The sequence below is a fragment of the Bubalus kerabau genome, chromosome 20 (genome assembly GCF_029407905.1).
Source record: "Bubalus kerabau isolate K-KA32 ecotype Philippines breed swamp buffalo chromosome 20, PCC_UOA_SB_1v2, whole genome shotgun sequence".
NCBI lineage: Eukaryota > Metazoa > Chordata > Mammalia > Artiodactyla > Bovidae > Bubalus > Bubalus kerabau.
The window spans coordinates 61,838,159-61,863,053 of NC_073643.1; the positions used below are offsets into that span (position 1 = coordinate 61,838,159).

General features: G+C 54.5%; 1 protein-coding gene and 2 long non-coding RNA genes across 3 annotated transcripts; 1 reads left to right on the forward strand and 2 right to left on the reverse strand.

Annotated features, from left to right (window-relative positions):
• LOC129635101 (uncharacterized) lies at positions 1-10,800 on the reverse strand. The gene is made up of 3 exons (XR_008706103.1): positions 10,104-10,800; positions 5,620-5,728; positions 1-5,311 (listed from the first exon to the last, which is right to left on the reverse strand). It is a non-coding gene; the product is annotated as an uncharacterized LOC129635101 (long non-coding RNA).
• A 902-nt stretch (positions 10,801-11,702) lies between these two features.
• Positions 11,703-24,895, forward strand: LOC129635080 (uncharacterized). Its single transcript, XM_055557703.1, has 7 exons — positions 11,703-11,708; positions 12,879-12,965; positions 14,901-14,979; positions 15,320-15,611; positions 20,967-21,135; positions 22,015-22,053; positions 23,670-24,895. The coding sequence occupies exons 1-7, from the start codon at positions 11,703-11,705 to the stop codon at positions 23,853-23,855; spliced, it is 858 nt and encodes a 285-aa protein (XP_055413678.1). The 3' UTR covers positions 23,856-24,895.
• On the reverse strand, positions 22,231-22,847 carry LOC129635100 (uncharacterized). The gene is made up of 2 exons (XR_008706102.1): positions 22,667-22,847; positions 22,231-22,550 (listed from the first exon to the last, which is right to left on the reverse strand). It is a non-coding gene; the product is annotated as an uncharacterized LOC129635100 (long non-coding RNA).

Sequence of the window (24,895 nt, forward strand, 5' to 3'; positions counted from 1 at the left end):
CCCTGCCCAGGCCTCATAGTCTGCTGGGGAGTTGGACTCGTTAAAAATAATAGCCTGGCTGGAGTCATATGGACATGAGTTTGAATAGGCTCTAGGAGTTGGTGACGGAAGTCTGGTGTGCTGCAGTCCATGGGGTCGCAGAGTCGGCCACAACTGAGCGACTGAATTGAACTGGAGTTATTAGCTTCCCATGCAAAGCCAGTTGGCTTCCATAGCAGCAATCAAGCTCGCCAGCCCCTGGGGACCCCTCTTCCCAAGGAGAGGTGACGCTAGAGATCAGAACCCGCCTGGTAACGGCTCATGAGCAGTACAGCACCGAGCCTTCTGCAGGGGCCACTCAGAGGCCCCGGGGCCAAGGCAATCGCTCCCCACTTTCGTGGCAGGGAGATCGGGGCTCAGAGAGGCAAAGCACCTGCAGACACGAGGCACAGCTGTGTCTGGGAGCCTGCCGTGGGAGCAGGGCCCTGGGCCTGCCACCATCTGGGTGGGCTTGGGGCTCAGGGTTGGGTGTGCTGGCTGGCGACGCAGGGCCTGGCACCTGTCGGGCCAGAGAAGGTGAGGGCATTGAGGTGACTGCACCTGGGCAGGGTGTGGAACAGGCTCCCCGCCAGAAGCAGGCTGTCACTGGCCTACTGTGGGGGGCGGGGGCGGGGGGACAGGACCACCCAGGTGGAAGTCTAGGCAGGTGGGCAGCCAGAGCTCCCAAGGCCAACAGCAGAGCAGGTGACGGCATCCCACCTGCCCTTCCGGGCTGGCTCCTGAACACTGGCTGCTCCCAGCAAGCACCACAGGTGATAAAACACCCTCACACAAGAGCCGAGACGTTCCCCCGGATCTGGGAGGGCCTGGCCACCTGCCATGTGAGATCCTGGTTTGCTGAGAGGTGCCCGATGGGCCTTTCTGTCCCAAACACCGGGAGCGCACACACCACTGTGGGCTGAATGTCCGTGTCCCTGGATTTATGGGAATCCCTGACCCCAGTGTGGCTGCACTTGGGGAGGGGGCAATCAAGGTCACGAGAGGTCACCAGCGTGGGGCATGATCCTTCCAAGAAGGTGGGGAGCCCAGTTCCACAACTCTCCCCCACCGCGCCCACAAGGAGGAAGAGCTTGTGGGAGAGTGTCTGCAGTGGGGGGGGTGGGGGTGGGGCAGCTGGGAATCGTGTGGGAAGGGAGAGGGGACGAGGAGGATACTTGCTCCTCAAAGACTGTGCACCTGGGGGGCCCAAGCCACCCCAGGACCTCACGCCACACACAGGAGACCCTGGAGTCTTGGGAGCTTCAAGGTTCAAATCCGACCCCAAGCATCTGACACACTATAGTCATGTTGGCATCAATCAAAGTGGACTTTAGGCCAGCAGAGTCCTGTGAGGGTCACCAGGGCCCACAGGTGTTAAGAAAACAAGTAGCCCACTGAACACAGAGTAGCTCTGTCAGCTTGCGAGCCGTGAATGACACGGAGAACCACCACAGCGAGACTACGCCAGGTCCCACCTCGCAGACCTTTCAGGTCAAGAGGAAAGATTGTGGGTCTAGCATTTTCACTGACTAGGTTCGCAGAGGCCCCAGTCTGGAGCTGAGAAGCACAATGGCCCACTGGACACCCACCGGTGCAAGCCTACGGGAAGCCCGCCATGCCCACACCGACTTGCACACCCTCTCCAGACCTGCACACACTTCCCAGGAGCCTGGCAGGGTGCGGGGCAAGTGCGCAGGGCTGCCCCCTATCCAGCTCCAGCCTGGGGTGTTGGGGGGGTCCCCTCTGGAGGGACAGGCTGGAGCAGGCTGAGAGGAGGTGGGCCTTGCAGGCGGCCCTACTAGAAGCTTTCAAGCCCAAGGACGCTGGGGGCCAGGTGCTTGGAGCGGGACTGGAGGGGCTGAGACGAGCTCACGGGCCTGGCCACGGGGAGGGCGGGTGATGGAGGGCAGGGCCCTGCCGAAGGGAGAACAAGGCGGAAGGACCAGGTTGGGGAGGAAGGGTGCCAGGCGGGGCAAACCCTGACATGACCACGCCCCACAGGTGGTGGGCGGGGCAAACCCTAACGTGACCACGCCCCCACAAATGGTGGGCAGGGTAAACCCTGATGTGATCATGCCCCCCACTCAAGATGGGTGGGGCAAACCCTGACGTGGCCACGCCCTCCACACGTGGTGTGTGGGGCAAACCCTGTCTTGGCCAAGCTCTTCCGAACGCCAGCTCCAGCCAGCCCAGGGCTGGAGGGCAGGAGTCCAACTCAGGCCCACCAGACAATAGGACCCTTTCACGTCTGAGTGCCTATGAAAAGTGGGCCCGCTGCGCAACCGAGTGGCTGGATCACTTTGGGCAACTACTGAGAAACGAACAATGTGGAAAAGAAGAGGCTTTCTGGCAATGTCACCGAAGGGGGTTAACAGATGTGATGACAAAGAGACTTGAAAACGTCTGTGCGCAAAACACCTCCAAAACCCCAGAGCAAACAAAACGTCAGAGACAGAAAAGCTACGGATAAGCAAGTCACAGGGAAAGCTGTTCAAAGGCCAATAAACACATGAGAATCCTTCAAGAGTCATTACAGGAACTTTAAGAAATGTTAGGACGTGATGTTGTTTTTCATCCGTGTGGCTGGCATATTAAACAGCTGGCAGGCAGGGTTGGAGGCTGTGAAGAAACCTGTGCTCGGTGCACGGCTGGGGCCTCGTCGCCCTAACCTTCTGGAGAGTGACTTAGAAATTGCTCTCAAACTTGGGTCTGTTCCCTCAGCCCTGCGGCTCTGCTTCCACACCCAGGACGACTGCTAACTGAGAAGCAATTAGGGCTCCGGGGGGAGCATCCCTGTGGTGGAAATGGGTCCACGGAGACCTCTTAGGGGAGCAGAACAGGGGTGGGCTGCAAACCTAGCCCTCAGGGCGGCCCGAGCTCCACGCCTGCCTGCGGGGACCCCCGGGGCCCTGAGCCGAGTATCCTCACCAGGGGCTTGGCTGGTGGGCGCTGGGCCAGTAGTGGGGAACCGGCCGGGGAGACCCGGGGTGGTGAGCAGGTCTTCTGTCCCAGTTCAGAAGAGCTGATGGAAGCCTTCGCTCCCAGGCTGGCCTGGTCGCCTGGAGATAGGCTATGAAGGACAATGTGTTCGCGTTTCTACCTCATGGGCTTCTGTGTGTTTGCCAGAAAGCATGTAGTACTCTCGCAACTAAAGTCCCAAATGAAGATTTCTGTTTCTGAGACAAAAGCAAAATCAGGCCTGGCCCAGGTGGCACACGTGGTGACTGCTGGCACTCATTCCCATCGTGTTGGTTACTGCCAGGCTGTCCTGGATAGAGCCTGAGCTGGGCTGGGGGCTGGCTGGGTGGGCAGCTGCGGGGTAAGGGGGCTAAGTGGAGGCTGGAGCTGCCCAGACCCGCTCCTGAGAGCAGAGGGAGACGGGACGGTCCTTCACCCGAGGGCTGGGCAGTGCTGTTTCAGGAACACCCTGGCCAAGCAGAGGGCCAGGAAGGAGAGTCTAGGGCTGGTCAGAGGGATGGGGATAGGGGGCAGGGGACAGGGGCGCCACATCTGCCTTGGGAGGGGATGGGGCTGTGGGCAGCAGTGAGAGGGTGCGGGGTGGAGGAGGGGAGGATTCGCCTGCCCAGAGGAGGGGTGCGGAGGCCAGGACAGGCCACAGGGTCCCCCAAACGATGGCTGCACTGCATGCCTTTCCACCTGCAGGCTCAGCGCTGTGCATCGTGGGGTCTGAATGAGATGGTTTTAACATTTACGAAACACCCATAGAACAGTGAGATCCACACGGAAAGGATGCTCCCCAGAACCTGATAAGGACTGCCTGGTGGCGGGGGAGGCCGAGGCGGGCAATCTCTCAAGTAGGGGACCCTGTGGGCACCGGCCCTTGGGGGAGGACACCCAGATCCCCCACAGGGGGATCTGCCCACTGTCAGGGGTGCGTCCACTCCCACCAGCGCAGGAGAGAGGCCCCGAGAAGGGAAGGAAAATGCCACCTCCCTCAGTCCCTCCCTGCCCTGTCCAGACGCAGGGGCCTCAGCTCTTGGTTTCTCTGCACCCGAGCCCTATAACCCGGGACAGACGCAGACGTCTGGGGGCTTGGAGTCCACCAGCAGACCTTAAGCTGCAGCAGGAGTCTTGCCTCTGGGCTGGGTTCTGGATAGTTAACCAGTTTCCCGGTGTCTCATAGCAAATACAGGTCCCCAAGCATCCTCCCAGCCCAGCCGCTGGGGCATTTGCCTTGTGCTGACCCTAGGGCGCTCCAGTCCCAGGGGCTTCCAGCAGGCGGTGAAATCTAGTCAGAAAGGGACCCTAATGTTTTCCCTTAACCCTGGATCTTATTGTTCATAAAAGGCAGATTCCGATTTGGCAGGTGTGGGAGGGGGTGAGACCGGGAATTTCTCAAGGCTCCGGTAGCATCCTTTCTGAGGTCCGCACGACCTTCCAGGCTCCTCTGTCTCTGTCTTCACCCCCTGCTTCCACGAGGCATCTCACTGTCGAACACACTTTCCCACGTGAGCACCTGCCCGTTTTCGTGTCCAGGTATTCCAGGGCCCAAGGACTGTTCAGCTCCTCGCACAGCCCCGGAGCTCATCCGCGGTCACAGGGTCTTCAGGGTGGGAGTGTCCCTTCCCTGCAGGAGCACTGCTTGGTCAGCAACGGCTCTCTCGTCCTCACCAAACGGGCCTACCGATGCTGGCAATGCCCACCTGTTTAATTTTTGCCAAGCTGGCGGGCTGAAGAGATCCCCTGCAGTTTATTTTGTATTTTTCTAATAAATAGGGCATTTTCCTCATATGTTCAATAGCCTTTGCTGTTTCTTCTTCATAGAGTTCTTATGTGCTCCATTAAGGCAATCCCTCGAAACTATACTTTTTGTTCTATAATGCAGTAATACCTAATTCAATCTGTTTATTACATTTTCTAACTGGTGTGGAGCAATGTGAATGGTTTTCGGAAGTGAATCTTGTACCCACCAACCTCACGCAATCATTAGGTTTTGGGGTTTGTGTTGTGATGCTTCTTTTTACTTTGTTGTTGTTCAGTCACTGAGTCGGGTCTGACTCTTTGGGGCCCCATGAACTGTAGCTGACCAGGCTCCTCTGTCCTATGTTATCGCCCAAGGTTGCTCACACCCATGTACATCGAGTCGGTGATGCCATCCAGCCATCCATCCTCTGTCGTCCCCGTCTCCTGCCCTCAGTGTTTCCCAGCATCAGGGTCTTTTCCAATGACTTGGCTCTTCGCATGAGGTGGCCAAAGTGCTGCAGCTTCAGCTTCAGTACTTCCGATGAACATTCAGGGTGGGTTTCCTTTAGGATGGACCGGTTGGATCTCCCTGTGAGCCACAATAAGAGGAAACATCAAGAACGGGCCTCCAACCACAGAAACAACAAACGCCAGAGAGGATATGACAGGAATGAGCCCCAGGCCCACACCAGACTCCACAGGACGGAGCCAGGCCTTTCTCCCCCCCAAAACAGGCTTATTAGGAAACCACAGTAAGTAAAGACAGTTTATCAGAGTAGGAGCTTTTCAAAAAACCACAAAATACAATAATAGCCAGTGCACAAACGGCCCTGACCCCCACAGGAAAGCTGTTATACCACAGAAGCCGTAAAATATACTGCAGATGAAATAACAGACCAGGACATACGTGGCGCTGGGAAACTGGTGATTCACGGAAAACTTGCAGTGAGTCCCCTGTGTCCGGCCATGCACAAGAGTAAACTCCAAAGGGTCTCCGTGCCTAGATCTGAAAAGAAGTGTGCTTGCCATCAGGGAAAGAGTAAGAAAATGTCTTTAGTGGTGTTGGGGGTAGGAATGAGCTTCTTGACCAAGGCACAAAGGATAAGCTTAATTTTACTGAAATAAATGCAAGTTTTTACATGGAAAAAGACACCATCAACAAAGCAAACTGAAGATGTGTGCAAAGCACAGAACTAATGGGGAATCCATATCTAGCTATAAAAGGACCTCGCAGGAGTCAATAAGAAAAGGACAAAGATTTGAATAGAACATGAGCAAAGAATATGAACAGGCAATTCAGAGAAAAATAAATCTAAGTAGCAAACATGGAAACATAATAAAGCTCATGAAAACTCAGGGAACGCACATTAAGACAATAACAGGATGCTCTTCAACGCCCACCTCCTTGGTGGGAAATGTGAATTGTGACAGATCATCAGCACTGGTGGAAGCGTGGAGTAACGGGGGCTCCCTGCACGTGGAGGAGCGTGAGCTGCCACAGGCCCACCGAGAACAGCCTGGTGTTGCCCGTGTGGCCGAGGGTGTGCACACGCCCCATGACCCAGATGTCGCCCTGCCGGGTATCGACCTAGAGAACCCGTCATGCGTGTGCAGAGGACAAACAGGCAACCGTGGTCGCTATCTGCAACCACCAACAATGCCAGGAGGGAAGCGGAAGCCGCCCAGGTGCTCGTCAACAGGAAAGCGAATGCACTTGTCACAGGCTGTGCAGTTTCATGCAGCAGAGACGACGGGTGGAATGCACCAGCATCCATGTACCGCGGAGCAGAGCGGGCGACAGACAGGACAAGACGTAGAGGCTGATGATATCAAGTTCCACACGCTGTTCATGGACACGTCCACGTGCAGTAAGAGTGTAAAATGGAATGGCCCAAGATGAGAGCAAAGATTCGCAGATTACTTCCTGGCAATGAGTAATATCCAGGATGCACAGAAAACTCCTGAAACTCAACAACGACCAAAAAGCCTGAGTCAAAACTATGCAATGGGCTTGACTGGCCATTTCTCCAAAGAATACCTATGGGTGGTTACAACCACACAAAAAGAGGCTCAGCGGCACTAACCGTTAGGGAGATGCATGTGGAAAGCGTGACGAGCTGTCACCTCTCACCCGCTAACATGGATCCTCTCAGAACAACAGAAAATAGCAAGTGTGGCAAGGATGTGGTGAAACCGGAGCCCTGTGCACTGTTGGTGGGAACGTGAAACGGGGCAGCCACTGGGAGGACAGTACTCAACAAATGCAGCAAAATGTCCCTGTGACTCAGAAATGCCACTTCTGGGGATGCACCCACAGGACTGAGGGCAGGGTCGTGAGATGTGTGTGCAGCCCAGGGTCACAGCAGCGCTGTTTACAATGGATAAAACGTGGAACTGACCCAAGTGTCCATGGGGGATGATGGGTAAGCAAAAGGCGGTTTATCCACGGACCTGGAGGGCAGTAGTGAGGTAAGTCCACAGAGAAGGAACAAATGCCGTGTGATCCCACTGCCGTGAGGTCCCTGGAGGAGACATGTCCGCAGGGGCAGGAAGTCGCTGGAGGGGCGGGGCTGGGGGTGGGGTCGGGGGTCAGTGTTAATGGGGCCAGAGCCTCAGTTTCACAAGGACAGAGAGTTCTGGAGAGCTGCACACTTAGAGATGGTTAAGATGGCAAATTTTATGTCATGTGTATTTTATTTTAGCACAGTAAGAAAAGACAGAAAAAAACTGAATGGCAGAACAGCGGAGGAGGCACAGAGAAAACAGATTCGAGAGGAACAAAAAGAGACTTTACGTGTAATGTGTTTAAAAATTTTCAAAGAAACCATGGCATAATACTAAGTTTGTTACATTTGCCAAACTATAGTGGTAAGTACATGGATATTTGTTATCTTGTTCTCTTCACTTTTCAGTGTTCTGAGAGATTTCATAGTGAGAAAATAGATGAACTACATCATGAACTCTAGAAAAGAAACAGCAATAGCCTAAAAGGGGAGGAAAAAATACAAGGGAAAATTACTTTTGTGTTTTAAAATTTCATTGGTATTTTCATTGGGAAAACCAAAGCTTGCAAGAGACGCAGAAAGTTGGCCATCAGTCAGTCTTTGTGAGGGGGGACGTGGAGGGGGGCAAATTCTGTCAGGACAGGACGGAGCTTCAGGTGAGAGAAGATTTCCCCAGAACATCTGCTTCAGCTACTGTCACACATGCTAGATGACCAATGAAATGGACAACCTTCTAGGAAAATGTAAATATTCAAAATCAGCCCAAGAGAAAGATGATTTGAAAAGCTTGGTATGTGTGACCCAAGACCCACGTGTGGGCATCAACCAGGAGGCCATGGTTTTGTGGGCGCCCCTCGCACACCTGATTCTGGAACGTGGAAGCAGGGCGCCTCCCCGAGCTTGCTGGTTGGGGAAGGACATGTGCCCCAAGCCCCTGCTTTCCCACGTGACCCCGGGAGAGGCTGGAAGATGAACTCTCACTCGACCGGCGTCCCTGCAGCTGGGGGCTCCCAGAGCACGTGCCACTGAGACGCACAGACGCTTTCTGGGAGCCACAGGGCACACGCTTTCTCGACCCAAGGGGAGGGCCTCCTCCTCCCCCAGGGACCTGGTGCCTGGGGCCGCGCTGGCCACCTGAACCCAGGGACAGACAGCCGAGGGGACGCAGAAGCGCCTACCTCTACGATTGTTGTCATCAACACCGTGGAGAGGTCTTATTTATTACTTATGGCTGAGTTATCTCTAAAATAAATGCCAACCTGATGTGAAACCCAGTCAGAGACACTGAGCAACTCACAGCCAGTCTCATACATAAACAGATGGAAATAATCTCAAATAAAATATTGGCAAGCCGAAGCCAGCAGTGCATTAAAATAAAACGCCAAGTGGGGCTTCGTCCAGGAACCTAAGGATAATTTAGCGTCACAAAAGCCATTAACGTTGTTCACTTCACTTACAGACTAGAGCAGAGAAGCTGTATGTTCGCCTCAGTAGATGCTAAAAAAGCATTTGATGAAATCCAAAACTAATTCAGAGTAAACATTCTTAGTGAACCAGGTGTGGATCTGGTCTTCCCTAAATGAACAAAACTTTTATCCAAAACCTGCAGCAAACATCTTACTGGGAGGAACAAAATTCCCATTACAGCCAGTGCAAACATACAGGAAAACAAAAGCAGCGTGGTTTTGGGAAGAGAGAGAAAGCCGTCACTATTTATGGGCAAAGCCATCTATTAAAAAATCAAAGAGATTCTACAAAGAAGCACCTTTCTGTGGCCTCTTTCTCACGGCTATGAAACAGAGCTCCTAGAAGCATGCACTCCACGGACTTCTTAACACTACTAGTTAATTTCGTACGTGTAAGGACCTCAGGTGGGTGCCTCCACACGGCCATCAGTACCAGATCAATGTATAAAAATCAGTGACAATTCTACAGGCCAGTAATAACCAATCAGAAATGCAGAACACTTAAACATTTCCTTCATAAGCACAACTAACGCCCTGAACACCTAGATTCACCCTGAGAAAGATGTGGTGGCTCAGGCATTGGATGCCCAAGCTCCGTGAAGGAAGCCTGGACAGCGACCCCGGCGGCGGGGGTTGGGGGTGGGGGGGGCACTTACCATCAGGAGTCCTTCCCTGGGGCTCAGCGGTTCCTTCTGAGATGCCCGTGGGAGAGTGGAAACCCACGGATGCCCAGGACAGGCTGAGAACCGAGCACAAGCCCAGGGCACCAGCGTGAGTGGTCTGCTTCCCTTCCTGGGGGCCAGCCTGAGTCGGACAGGTGGACATCTGGCATGTGCAGGCCCCAGCAGACCCTGCTCCCAGGGCCCGCTGCCCCCACAGTGACGTCCAGACTCACAAGGCGCTAACGCAGGAGGGCCACTCCCGCCCAACACAGCGGATTATCCGTAGGCTTAGTGTTTGACAACTGATCAGTGAAAAATAATATCCCACTCCAGTAAAAATGACCAGGGAAGCTGCCCACTGCCTCTGGAGTCTAACGGGATTGGATTATCTGCTTTCCTGCTAACCCTCTGGCCCCACAGTCCGGGGCTTTGAGGCAGAGGCCCAAAAGGCGTGTAACTGAGAGCAGAACTGCCAGATTGCTGGGAGTCCCGGCTTCTGCCTCTCTGTCCTCACCAAGCAACCTTCCGGGCGGGGGGAGGGGGGTGGGGGCGCGCCTGCTGCACTCCTATCCATGCGGCAGCACCCTGGCATCCTCGCCTGCTCCGGGAGTGGTCAGACCGCTAGCCTCGGCCACGTGGTGGGTGTGTGGGGGCGTCTTGCTGTGACGTCAGTGCGCGTTTCCACGGTTCCCTGTTCACGGTCTTATTAGCGTTCATATTCTCTCCTGAAGCTTCTGCCAACCTCTCACCTGTTTTTCGCGTTCATCGCAGGCCCGTGTTTTGGGCCTCACAGGAGGGAACATCTCAAGTCTGCGCTGTCTCCCCCACTGCCTGCTTCACACCTTCCTTCGCTGCCTGGACCCTAGGAGCTCGGGAGTGATGCAGGCATCGCCTGCTCCTGAGAACATCTGAACATCACCACCCTCACCAACTCAGCCCAGACCCATCCATCTCCCACCCTGATTAAGAGCCTCCCGGTTTGTTCCTATGTGCTCACGAGGCTGTTACCCAGCTGACAAAAGTTACATCGTTCCCTGGGAGAATCTAACCCAGAAGGAAATCTCCCCTATAACTTCAGAACCGTCTTCTATAACCGGGTGTTTGGATCTGCACCCGTGTCCAGCATTACAGGTGGTGTTTCTGTCTCGAGTCTGAGGATGTCTCTACAACCTTCTCTCCAAGCAGGTGATGTGCAGCAGACTTAGACTTCCTTAGACCGTCCCACGTTCTGGACTTGTGTCCTTCCTTCCTGAGGGTCTCTCTCCAACAAACAGTGCTGGGAAACTGATGTCCACACGCAAAAGGATGAAGCTGGACCCTTATCTTAATACCACATACGAAAAGGAACTCGAAATGGACCAAAGACCCGAAGGTAAGACCTAACACTATAAAATCTTAGAGAAGAAAATGGGGAGGAAAACGCCATACCATTGGCTTTGGCACTGCTTTCTTGCCATGACACGAAAAGCACGGGTGACAAAAATAAAAAGATAAACTGGACTTTTTCAAAATTAAAACCTTCTGTGCAGCAAAGGACACAATCAAAAGAGTGAACAGGTAACCTCAGGAATGGGGGAAAATACTCGAAAAACATATACCCGATGGGGGTTAACATCCAGAACATACAAAGGACTCCTCAAACTCAACAGCAAGGAAAAATGCTTTCAGATGGGCAAAGGACAGGAATAGGCATTTCTCAAAAAAAGACATGCAGATGGAGCAAACAGAAAGATGCTCAACATCCCTGATCACGAGGGAAACGGAAATGAAAACCACAAAGAGTATGACTTCATACCCATTAGGATGGCTGCTCGAAAACAAAACAAAACACAGAAAATAGCAAGTGTCGATGAGGAGGGCAGTGAAGCGAGCCCGCGTGCACTGTTGGTGGGAGTGTAAGCCAGCAGGACGCTGGTTTCTCAACAAACAGAACCACACGACCCGGCAGCGTATTCACCCAAGAGAGCTGAAAGAGGGCCTCACAGAGGCGTCCACGCACCACGCTCACAGCGGCAACACTCACACCTGGTAAAACGCGGAAGCACCTGCGTCCACTGATGGTGGGTGGTAGACCGAGTGCGGTCCACACACGCAGCGCGATCTGATTCCGCCTTTGAAAGGCAGGGCGTCCGGACACCTGCTGCAACACAGATGAGCCTGGAGGTCCCTGCGCAGTGAAAGAAGCCGGTCACACAGGGACAGGTACTGCACGGCCCGCTTGTATGAGGCCCGAGAGGACGCATGTCCGTGGACACAGGACGCAGTGAGGGGGCGGGGTGGGGAGGGGGAGCGTTTAATGGGGGCGGGCTTCAGCTTTGCCGGGATGCGTTCTGGAGACGGTGGTCGTCATGGCGGTTACACATTCTGAATGTACTCATGTCACTGAAGGGAGAGGCTGTATTCTGGCGGCCGGAATTCTGGCCTGGAGAATTCCATGGACTGCATAGTCCACGGGGTCACAAGGAGTCGGACACACAAGGAGTTGGACACGACTGACTGACTTTCACTAATGTCACTGAACTGGACATTTCAAATGATTAAGATGATGACTTTTATGTCCTGTGTAGTTTATCACAAAAACATTTGGGAAAGATGATAAACTACCAGGTTTTTAAAAAAATATGCTGTGCTTCTTGGTCATGACTCTCACGGCTGCGCGAACAGCTCTTGCCCCTTAGGCTGGGTGCCCGACACTAACCAACGGGGCTTTTCAATCCATATACTTACTTTCTCAAGTTCCTAATGTGAGTAACAGGGCCCTTATCAAGTGATTTATTTCAGTTAAAATTACTGAATTAATAGCTCCTCATTATCAAAACCAGAAAATGTGTCAGAGCAGAAAAGGGGAGAGCGTGATGAGCTGTGATTCCGTCCCCCGCAGGCCATCTGCCATGGCGTGGAGCCACAGACATGCCAAGACCGCTCTCACACACAGATGCGCTTCTTTTTCTCACCAAAAAAGCAATCAGCTTGTGTAAACCGCATTGTAACCTGCCTTTTTTATTTCATAATATATCATGGAAGATTTTCCTTGCTAATCAATGAACTTTTATTAGCTTTCTCCAAGCCCTCCCTGTATAATTTTCTGAGCTAATCTCCTATTGTTGGAATTGATTAGATGAGTTCATATTTGGAAAGTATTTAGGACAATGTCTGGCACCTGATAAATGCTATATAAATAATTTCAAGTGTTTTAAACAGTCACAAGAATATGGGAGAAACTGGCAAATCCCGAGTCATAAAGGAAGGTTTTTTAACACTCGCTTCTCGGAAAGCTGCAAATCAAGTTCACGAAAATGGAGGAAGCTAAGAGAACGTAATGTCATGGGTGACTCAACGGTCCCTGCAAAGCCAGCGTCTCCCCGGGTCGCCCTCCTGGCCCCACGCCTTTGTCCTCCACACTCACTTCCACCTTCTTTCAGCAGACACCGCCTAGCCTCCTGGCTGCTGTCTCTGCCTGGTCCATTGGCCCATGCATGGCACACACTCAGTCACTCAAACTCGTGCCCACCTCCCCCTTCCAGCCCAGCTCTGCTGGGGCCCCTCACTCTGGCCCACTGGTGCCTGACCGGCCCCCCAGCCCCCTGACTTTGGGCTCTGCCACTGGCCTTGTGGGTGCCTGGAGGGGTGTGGTCCACACTGGGGCCCTGCTCACCAGGCTTCCTTTGCTCCTGAGGCCTGGGCTACCGGACCACTTCTCCCAGTGGGGCAGGACGCAATGAGCTCTTCCCAGAATAGACCCCTACCCACATCATGCCTTTTGTCTACAGAAGAACTTTAGTCAAAAAAAAAATTTAATCAGAGAACTGAAAAAACGCATGAGGAAAGGAAAACCATCAAGCAGGACAAAATAATAACACTTGAGCAAATTTGGAAAACTCAGCAGTGGCCACAGGACTGGAAAAGGTCAGTTTTCATTCCAATCCCAAAGAAAGGCAATGCCAAAGAATGCTCAAACTACCGTACAATTGCACTCATCTCACACGCTAGTAAAGTAATGCTCATAATTCTCCAAGCCAGGCTTCAGCAATACGTGAACCGTAAAGTTCCAGATGTTCAAGCTGGTTTTAGAAAAGGCAGAGGAATCAGAGATCAAATTGTCAACACCCCCTGGATCATCGAAAAAGCAAGTGTTCCAGAAAAACATCTGCTTCTGCTTTATTGATTACACCAAAGCGTCTGACTATGTGGATTGCAACAAGCTGTGGAAAACTCTGAAAGAGATGGGAATACCAGACCACCTGACCTGCCTCTTGAGAAACCTGTATGCAGATGAGGAAGCAACAGTTAGAACTGGACATGGAACAGGCTGGTTCCAAATAGGAAAAGGAGTACGTCAAGGCTGTATATTGTAACCCTGCTTATTTAACTTATATGCAGAGTACATCATGAGAAACACTGGGCTGGAAGAAGCACAAGCTGGAATCAAGATTGCTGAGAGAAATATCAATAACCTCAGATATGCAGATGACACCACTCTTATGGCATAAAGTGAAGAAGAACTAAAGAGCCTCTTAATAAAAGTGAAAAAGGAGAGTGGAAAAAGTTGGCTTAAAGCTCACTATTCAGAAAACTAAGATCATGGCATCTGGTCCCATCACTTCATGACAAATAGATGGGGAAACAGTGGAAACAGTGGCTGACTTTATTTTTCTGGGCTCCCAAATCACTGCAGATAGATTGCAACCATGAAATTAAAAGACGCTTACTCCTTGGAAGGAAAGTTATGACCAACCTAGGCAGTATATTAAAAAGCAGAGATATTACTTTGTCAACAAAGGTCCGTCTAGTCAAGGCTATGGTTTTTCCAGTGGTCATGTATGGATGTGAGAGTTGGACTATAAAGAAATCTGAGTGCAGAAGAATTGATGCTTTTGAACTATGGTGTTGGAGAAGACTTTTGAGAGTCCCTTGGACTGCAAGGAGATCCAAGCAGTCCATTCTAAAGGAAATCAGTCCTGGGTGTTCATTGGAAGGACTGATGTTGAAGCTGAAAGTCAAATAATTTGGTCACCTGATGCGAAGAGCTAACTCACTGGAAAAGACCCTGATGCTGGGAAAGATTGAGGGCAGGAGAAGAAGGGGACGACAGAGGATGAGATGGTTGGATGGCATCACCAACTCAATGGACATGGGTTTGGGTGGGCTCTGGGAGTTGGTGATGGACAGGGAGGCCTGGCGTGCTGCAATTCATGGGGTTGCAAAGAGTCAGACAGGACCGAGTGACTGAACTGAACTGAACTGAGCCATTAAACAAAGTCAAGGACCTTTATTTCCTTCTCAAGGACCACAGATACTATTCTGAGCCGTGTCCTTTGAACTGTTTTGCAGACACTGAAACCCACACCAGGTGGGAGACATTAACTGTATGTTGCCCACAAGCATGTAGACGCCAGACTGGTTGGAACCGGAAGGCTGATGATGCTGACTCCCGATGACCTCACCACCAGCCAATCAGAAGACAAGCTGACCACGCCCTGCTCCCTGAGCACTGTGGACTCCTCACTGTCCCCTCCACGGGGGACGCACAGTCCTGAGGGCAGTAGCCTGCGGCGGCAAAGCAATACAGCCACTCTTCCCTACTTCACCTGAAACTCTGCATTTCTGTGGCCACAGGTAGAACGAGTGAGTCCTGAGTGAGTGAGTGATAATTGCTCAGTCCTGTCTGACTCTTTGCGACCCCCTGGACTGTGGCCTGCCAGGCTTTTCTGTCCATGGGATTCTCCAGGCAAGAATGCTGGCATGGGTTGCCATTTCCTTCTCCAAAATGAACAGAGTTCTGGCAGCAACTTGACCTCCAGACTAGCTCCCAGCCCCTCCGTTGTCTCACTGACCTCTGGTAGGTCGGTTGTACACCCGGCCGCCTCCTTGCCAGCACTCAACACAGTTCCTCTGCGCTTTGTTTCTGGGATGAACCCATAACTGGATCAATCCAACCGGCTTCCGGCCTTCGATGGAGCCACAGGAGGTGGGACACTGACCAGCAGCCTGGCCCTACGGGCTCCTAAGGAGTCACGTCTTGGGGCCTGGCCCCGCCCTCCTCACCTGCAGACCCCACCCTCCGCCCTCATAGGGGCAGCAGGTGGGGGCCAGCATGCAGGTGTGGTGGCTGCTCCTCCCGGCAAGTGCGGGAGGCCGGAGACTCGCAGCCAGAAAGCAGCGCCGACCAGGCCTTTGGCGGCCCTGGAGACCCCCAGGACCCCACTCCTCCTCCAAGCCAGCATCTTGGCACTGAGAACAGCCCTCGGGAAAGGCAGGTGTGTGGGCGGGCATGGCTTCTGTCTGCAGGGGCGGGAGGTTGGGGGCGGCTCTCCTGCTTTCCTGAGGAGGGACTGTCCGTTGCTTCCTCAGCACCTGGGCCCCCGCTCCTTCCTGGTCAGCAGCCTCCCCTCCTCAGTGCCCAGCGACTCTCTGTCTCCATCGTCCGGTAAACGCGCACAACTCCCCCCACCCCCAGCCAGCAGCCTCCCACCCCTCCTGCAGGCCCAGAGCCCTTCCCCCAGGAGGAACCTGGGGTTTCCATCAGGAAGGAGAAGGGAGCCAGAGACCACGCATCTAGCCCCTACATCTGTGCTCTGTGCGCCCAAAAGTAAAAGTGAAGTCGTTCAGTCGTGTCTGACTGTTTCCGACCCCATGGACTGTAGCCCGCCAGGCTCCTCCATCCATGGGATTCTCGAGGCAAGAGTACTGGAGTGGGTTGCCATTTCCTTCTCCAGGAGATCTTCCTGACCCAGGGATTGAACCTGGGTCTCCTGCATTGCAGGCAGATGCCAGGGGTGCCTTTAATGGCCCCCATGCTGCCAGCCTGTCCTCCAGAGACACCGAGTCCCTCTCACTCTTGCCGGGAGTGGCCCTGTGCCTCCTCCCGGTGGTGGTGCTGTAAGTCCTTCAACCCTGGGCCTCTGTGATGGTGCGAGCTAGAGCCTCAGGTCCGACATGATCTCAGGAGTGACCAGCGTTGCAGAGCGTGGGGAGAGGAGCCGCTCCCGTCCCAGGCAGATATTAGCAGCTGACATCACCCTGGCCAATCCATCTGGCATCCCCTCCACAATTCCAGATGCCGTCCTCTGTTTTCAGCTCCTTCGCCCCGCCTGCTCCCACACCCCTCCCGTGTCCAGACACCTCCGGGTCCTCAAAAGTGCATCCACCCCAGCATCCGTCCAGCGTGCCGGCTCCTGGCCAGCCTGGCTCAGCGTCATCAGGGCCTCCTTGGCCCCAGAAACACCAGCCCCGCAGCAAAGCAAATACGATAATAAGCGGAGTCACATGAATTCTTTGGTTTCCCAGTGCTTATAAAGCTTGTGTTTGTGCATACTGCAGCCTATTAAGTGTGAAATTGCATTATGTCTAAAAAAGTACACAGCTTAATATAAAAATACTTGACTGCTAGAATACGCAGCCATCTAAGCCTTCACAAAGTTCATCCAAGTTCACTGATTGCCAATCGCTGTAACAAACATGATGATAATACAAAAGCTTGAAACACCACGACAAATACCAAAATGTGATGCAGAGACACAGAGGGAGCAAAGGCTGTTGGAAAAACAGCACCAGAAGAGTCACTCAACGCAGAGGCACCACAAGCCTTCAATTTGCAAAAAAAAAAAAAAAAAAAAAAATGCCCCGCAGATTTTGGAAGCGCAGTTGAGTGAAGCTCCATGAGCCGCCTACCTGTGTCCCAGCCGTCTCCTCTCAGGCGGGCACCGACAGCTCCATGGAGTGGACATGCTTGTGGTTTTCTGAGGAAAGACACACAGGAGGTGAACTCAGCACCTTGCAAGTCTTATGGTACGTTTTCTCTGTCCTCACTCCTGACATATTCTGCCCGGGCTCAGACTTCCAAGCTGGAAAATCACTTTCCTTTAAAATGTTGGAGGTGTTGCTCTATTCTCCCAGACGGGGGTGGCGTCTGAAGCTGCCGCAGCTCTGAAACCAGCTTTGTTTTACCCGGGGATGTAGGATTTCCCCTGTCCTGGGTCCTTAATTTCATGCCACAAACATGCTCCAAGGTTCTGGGAGATTTTCCTGAGTCATATCTTTGCTTAACTCTTCCCCATTGCCTAGTCTATATTCTAGAATTCTTACTGGTGTTTTGTTTTTTTTTTAACGTGGACCATTTTTGAAGTCTTCATTGGATGTTACAACACTGCTTCTGTTTTGCGTCTTCACCCTTTGGCCGTGAGGTAGGCCGGATTTTAGCTCCCCAACCTGGGCTGAAAACGGCAACCCCTGCGCTGACAAGGTGGTCTCAACCAGGGGACCACCAGGGAAGCCCTGAATTCTTACTGATGTCTAACAACCTTTTTTTTTTAGTTTCTCGTTTTTCTATCCTCGGGGGGACTTTCTTCAACCTTACCTTCCAACACTTGTGTTTCTCATCTCAGCCATTTAACTTGCAAGGTCTTTGCTCTAAATGCCTTGAAAGACCAGATCTTGCTTGTGTTTCAAGGGTGCAGTCTGTCTGAGGACAGTTTTACCGGCTTTCTGACTTTGTCTCTACGTGACTTTTGTCCCACAAGCTTCGTCGCCTCAGTTGTGTCTCTGTCTTTGCGGCAGCCGCCATAATGGTGTCTGTGTGTCTGGTCATGGCGGTTCAGTCTCTATCGTGTAGCCACAGGCTTTCCCGGGAGCCCTGTGAGCTTGGCCGTGGTCTCCTCACTAGGAGAGGGCGCTGAAGAGCTGTGAGCACGGCTCAGACACGCTGGCCTCATCCTGGGGAGTCGCCAGAGCCCCCGCCTCTGAGCCCAACTCCCCAGAGGAGGACAAGGCGTGTCCACTCCCCTAAGGGGAGCAGGGCCCACGCTGCATGCCCAGGGGTCTGAGGTCTCAGCAGAAGGCAGACGCCTGCCCACCCCCACCCCTGCCTCCACTTCCAGGCAGAGAAGGGACGTCTAGCCCCCTCTGCCGGAGTAAGGAGCTGTCTCCTTCTGGATCGGCTGCTCCTCATTCCCTGACAGCTTAGCCCACCCCGTTTTCAGCCCCCTCCACCCCTTCCCCTCACCACCACCAACCCCACAACTGACAACGCTCGGCTCTGCCTGCTGCAGGCTGGGGCAACTCCTGCTCCCCCTCCTCCAGGTCAGGGCTGTGTGGCTCTGCCACCCCCAAATCCTGACATTTCCTCTCATGTGATTGCTATTCCTGTTGCCTGCCTGTATAAGTAAAGCCCCCTCAGGGCTTCCCTGGTGGCTCAGATGGTAAAGAATCTGCCTGAAATGCGGGAGACCCGGGTGCAATTCCTGGATTGGGAAGATCCCCTGGAGGAGGGCATGGCAACCCTCTCCAGTGTTCTTGCCTGGAGAATGCCCATGGACAGACGAGCCTGGGGGCGTACAGTCCACGGGGTCACAAAGAGTCACACAACCGAGTGACTGTCACCTTCACTTGTTCACTTAGTCGTCTGTGAGTGGGTGCGGGAGGAAGCACTTGAGACTGTGCACTCAACCTCTGTTTACTAGTCTGAACATCTTTGGGGGGCATTTATCGGCATCTTGTCTCTACTCCCACTTTCTGTGACTTTTTAAAGGTTCTTTTCCCATTTCTCCATGGAGTTGTTTCTCATTTCAATACTGTTAATAAGACGCTTGCTCCTTGGAAGAAAAGCTATGACAAACCTAGACAGCATATTAAAAAGCAGAGACATTACTTTGCCAACAAAGGTCCGTCTAGTCAAGGCTATGGTTTTTCCAGTAGTCATGTATGGATGTGAGAATTGGACCATAATGAAGGCTGAGAGATGATGAATTGATGCTTTTGAACTGTGGTGCTGGAGAATACTCTTGAGAGTCCCTTGGACTGCAAGGAAAGCCAACGAGTCCATCCTAAAGGAAATCAGTCTGAATATTCATTGGAAGGACTGATGCTGAAGCTGAAACTCCAATACTTTGGCCACCTGATGAGAACTGACTCATTGGAAAAGACCCTGATGCTGGGAAAGATTTAAGGCAGGAGAAGGGGACAACAGAGGATGAGATGGTTGGATGACATCACCAACTCAGTGGACATGAGTTTGGGTAAATTCAACTCTAGGAGTTAGTGATGGACAGGGAGGCCTGGCATGCTGCAGTTTATGGGGTCACAAAGAGTTGGACTTGACTGAATGACTGAACTGAACTGAAGTGAATAAGAACTTCCCCCTAAGACGGAACAGTTTCTGTCTGCCCCATCTTGCTTGTCAGGGACCATTCTCTCTGGTGATTCGAGGTGCTCAGTGTCCCCCACCCTCCATGAAGCAGGTTGTCCCCTTGCTCTGGGCACAGAAGCCATGTCTGGGTCCATGCAGGTCTCGTGTGCAAAGCATCAGATGGGTCCATCTGGAGCACCAGCTGTGCACACCCCCCACCGACTCTGCTCTCCCGCCCCCAGCCTCTGTGGTTTCTGGCGTCCATGGAAGCCTCACTTATACCCCTGTATCCCCACGGTCTGGTTCATGATCCAAACTCTCCTCTGCACCCTGACCTCGCCTCTGCAAGTGTGTGGGCCCAGCCACAGTGCATCCGCTCCTTGGTCACCTCCACCTCAAAGGGCAGTGGACTGCTCACTCTCCCAGCCCCTCTGCCAGCTTCCCTCCCCCTCCTACCCCCAAGGCTGTTCTCATGCAGCTGCCATGCTACCGGGGCAGGAAGGAGCACAGCTCCCCTCTCCCTCGGAAGGCGACCTGGAAGGAAACGAGGCCCAGTCGTGTTTTCCTCTCTCTTTCTTACATAGCCCTTGAAGTCTGTCCACTCTTAGGAAGGCAGGCATGTGGGAATGTGTATCGGTCATCTATTAACAAAACAGTACTGTGTAACAAAAAGACCCCCAGTTGCATATGGCGAATCTGGCTCAGCTTGCAGCCCTGCCAGGTTCTGCTCTGCTGACCCAGACCAGGCTCTGCTCCCGGTTCCAGTCCCGGCTGGGGTCTGGGAGGCAGCAGTGGCCACCAGTGCCCAGTGCCCAGCGCCTGGGCTGCACCCCAAGCTGGAGGCCTGTGCCTGCCTCTGCTGGGCTGGTGCCCGTCAGCAGTGCCATGGTCTGCACAGTTTCCCACGCTCAGCAGGCTCTCGAGGCGCCGCAGGAGGCTCCGGCCAGACTGAACGAGCCCCTGCAGGTCTCGCACCTGCTGATGTGCCCAGGCCTGGACGCAGGGGCTCCCGTGACCTGGGACATGGCCACAGGAGGCAAGGGCTGAGGCCTTCAGTGCCGTCCGCCTGCTGGGGGTGCTGAAGGGACGACTCCGCGTGGCTGGCTGCCGCGGGACTTCCCGTCCGTTTGGTGCCCACGGTGCCCTGGGGGTCCTCGTCTGCTAGGCTGTCCCTTCAGCACCTGCCCCCGGGGCGATGGGTGGCCCCTACTCTCACTGGAGCCCCCGACCCGGCTCCGCCTTCCTCTGGGGACAAGCCGTCCTGGTCCAAGCTCTTCTCTTGGTGGGTGGACACACGCCGCTGACGCACAGCCCTGAGCGTGGCCCCTCGGCTGCCTCTCGGGGAAATGGGGGCCACCCTGCCCGGGTGCGCCGGAAGGTGGAGGGTCCCTTCTTCACCCCTAGGAAGCCCCTCTTCCCACCTGTCTGCAGTGCTCTGACTGGCAGGGGAACCCCTTTTTGGGGGGCTGCTTCACTTTTGTCTCCTTAGGCCTCTGGGCCCCTGGGAGCCAGGTGTGGATTCTCCCAGATTCCATTCTGCAAACCGACGCGGGGCCGGGCTCCAAGTACAGGAAGGGATGGCTCAGCATGACCCGCGACTTTGCCTGAAGCCACACTACACCTCCGCCCCCAAGCTGCAGCTCATGTGGGCGCCCCAGGTTTGCTCCTCACCCCTGCCTGACCCATCCTCCTCCTCAGCCTCGGTCTCCTCCCGAGGCGGGAGCCAGGGCAGCGGGCTGGCCACATCCAGGAGGGGGGCAGCCGCCTCCCTGGAAGGAGCCATGCAGGCCCTCAAGACCCCCGACCAGCCCCCGGAGGAAATCCTCAGGCCTCCAGCTGCCTCCAGGGCAGATGCGGCGCCTGCCTGCAGCGTCTGTACCCACGCTGGGAACTCCCCTCTAACTGACCCCGCTGCCTGGCCGGATGTGGGGGTCCCCTGCGTCATTGCCCCCTGGCTGGAGCTCTCCCCAGCTTGGAGTTCCACCTGGGCACCCTTCGTCTGCCCCCTCTGGATGGGGCACCCCCTCCAGCTGCCTCAGAGCCTTCCGTCTGGGCCCCAAACCGCCCTCCAGCCCAGAACTCTGCCCTACGCCCCCTTCCCCCAGCGGGGACCCTTGGCCGAACCCCACGGCCCCCGTGCCCCCTCCGGGTCTGCCGCCATCTCTTCCAGCTCTGATCCATCTCCAGCCACCCGCCCCAACCAGGGGACACATGCGTGCTGCCCAGGGAACTGTGGTTGGCCAGACACTTAGGTTTCGGATTTTACTTTTTTAAAGGGCCTGGGATGCTCGCTGCTCACTGTTGCTCAGGGCCCAGCGTGTTCTCAAGGACCCATGTTGGGCCCCCACGCATCACGTGTCCTCAGTTTCCTCCTTGCCCTCTGCCCTTCAACCCCGTTGCCCACACCCCATCCCCTCCCTAGCCCTCTTCATGGGCCTGCACGCCTGTGTTTTTAGATTCTATGAACCGCGTGCTCCAGTAACTCTGCCTCTCTGCTCTCTGCCCGTCACCACGGTGTGTACGAACTGCCCACCCAGCTGCGTGCATTTGGTTCTCGGCTCCACACCGCTCTGCAGGTCAGCGTGGCCACGACCTGGGCTGAGCCAGCGTGCGGGGAGGCAGCAGGTCCCAGCCGCTCCTGACACAGGGGCAGCTAGAGGTCCGAGGTGGCCAGGTCTGGGATCGCCCATGGGGGCGGGTCAGGGAACACAGCGGCTGCAGGGACGAGCTAAAGGCACAAGCGAGCTGCTGGGAGGCCCGTCCAGGTGGATGTGGCAGCCAGGAGGAACAGGGCAGGAAGGGTGGTGAAGATCTGGCTGGTCCAGCTACAGAGTCGTGAGAAATAGGGGAGAGGAGCAGGCCAGAGGGTGTAGCAAGGCTTGGTCTATGGGAACGTCCAGGGAATTAGCGGTGCGAGCAGGGAGTCCAGGGGACCCGGGAGGGAAGTCAGCCACCACTGGCGAGGACCGCGGGCAGCACTGTCCCCAGGTTGGGGGGAGGGTCCTCTCTGGAGGCTGTGCTTCATGGAACTGACGTGCATCCCTGGAGAACGTCTGAGAGGTCCGGGGCTTTTCTGAGGGGCATGGAGCAGGGAGAGGGCAGTTGGCTTCCGTCGGGGGTGGGGCTGCAGCTAAGGGGCTGGAACCCTGGGCTCCCCACAGCCCCTGACAGGATGCCGCCCCAACTCACCGGCCTCAGGAGCCCACCAGGGCTCACAGAGGTGGAGATTGGCTGACAGTTACTGAAGCCTGGAAGCGAGCTTTTTCTGCACAGAAACACAGGGTGTGTTTGCACGGCTGAAAGTGCGCTGAACACAGTGGGTGTGCCCTCCGTCTTCCACTTCCTGTATTTCTAAAGGAAATGGCTCCAACCTTACCCTTGAATCCTAACTTCTCCACGACTGTGTGACGTCTGCTGACGTCACGCGTCCTGGGACGTCACCCAGGTGTCGGCGACGTGATGACGTATATCCTCTCCTGCGTATACAAGGGTACGGAGCCCTGAGAGATACGGATTGAAGTGATAATCAGTGATTTTTAAAAAATATGAAATCACAGACTCCCAGGAAGTTGCAGAGACGGAGCAGAGAGGCCAGTGTGGCGGGAGTCGGGGCTTTGCACACGGCTTCCGGTGCCGGAGGCTGGGGCCTGCTTGCTGCCGGGCGGGGTTGCTGTCTGGGCTCCCCCCTCAGCGGGGCTGGGCTGAGGGAGCGGCAGGGGAGGCTGCCCCCCTAGCGAAGCAAGAGCCGCCCCCCGCCCCCGCCGCCGCCCCCTGCCACGGGCCGGACGGGATGGCCGGGTGGTCTCCAGTCTGCTGTTTTCCTGGGCTGCCCCCTCCGGGGCCTCTGCCTGGAGACGGCGGCTTTTCTTACAGCTTCCTGGGTGGTCTGCCCACCCCGTCCGCATCTCTGGGGGCTGGCCTCTCTCAGAGCGGGCCTGGGGTGCACGAGGGAGCCCACCGCCATGCGGTTCTCAGCCCAGGGCCTCGCCCACGTGCCTCCTCCCCATGGTTCAGAGCCGCCCTGTCTGTCTGCGTGTCTGTGTAGCTTCCAGGCCGCTCCCCTGTCCCGCTTCCGCAGGATCGACGGGCGCGTCCTGAGGGGGACCGGGGGTGGTAAGCGGAGTGGCCGGCATCTTTCCTGCTCGCAGTCTGGTTGGAAACACACCGTTTCCCCCGTCCTTCTCATCTCAAGGTGTCTGAACTACCCTCTCTGGGCCTGCGCTCCACTTGTGATCAGATGACGGCCAGCGCTGGCAGCACGGTCTCTGTGGTCGTCCGGATGTCCTTCTCGCCACGTCCCCAGATTCGCTTTCCTCTGTGCCCCACTTTCCCGACCTGGACGCTGAGCTCTTTTCCTCCCGACACCCCTGGTTTCTGATCAGTATCTCACCCTCGGGGCGCCCTTTTGCCCTATCCTGTAACTTTGTATGTAGAGCGTTTTCCTTTAATTCTAAGAATTTCAAGATTAGCGTTAACTCAAAGGGTGATTTTAGGAGTATGTAATTTCATTCCCAGGAGTGGAAAGCTAACCCTTTATTTCAGAGATGCAAGTGTACCACGAGGTTCAGAGGTTTCTATTGAGGATGATAAGTCTCATCATGTGAGTGGAGGGCAGGGGCTTCCTTCTGCTCTTTCTGGTGATTTTCAATCTTTTAAGTTTTAATTCTGGAGAATTGTGGTCACCGTTTCTTCAAATATTCCTTCTCCATCAGCTGTGTTCCTTCTGAGCCCCGAGAGGCAGCCTGAACCCAGCCTTTGCCCCATGCTTCCTGTCCTTGAAGCTTACCTGCTGCCTCCCCCTGGGGCCCTGCCCCTCCTGCTCAGCATCGCTCCTTCTTAGTTCAGTTCAGTAGCTCAGTTGTGTCTGACTCTTTGCGACCCCAATGGACTGCAGCACGCCAGGCTTCCCTGTCCGTCACCAACTCCGGGAACTTGCTCAAACTCATGTCCATTGAGTCAGTGATGCTGTCCAACCATCTCATCCTCTGTCACCCCCTTCTCCTCCTGCCTTCAATCTTTCCCAGAATCAGGGTCTTTTCCAATAAATAATTTCTTCGAATCAGGTGGCCAAAGGATTGGAGTTTCAGCTTCAGCATCAGTTCTTCCAATGAATATTCAGGACTGGTTTCCTTTAAGACAGACTGGTTTGATCTCTTTGCAGTCCAAGGAACTCTGAAGAGTCTTCTCCAACACTACAGCTCAAAAGCATCAATTAATCGGTGCTCAGCTTTCTTCATAGTCCAACTCTCACATCCATATATGACTACTGGAAAAACCATAACTTTGACTAGATGGACCTTAGTTGGCAAACTAATGTCTCTGCTTTTTAATATGCTGTCTAGGTTTGTCATAGCTTTTCTTGCAAGGAGCAAGCATCTTTTAATTTCATGGCTGCAGTCATCATCTGCAGTGATTGTG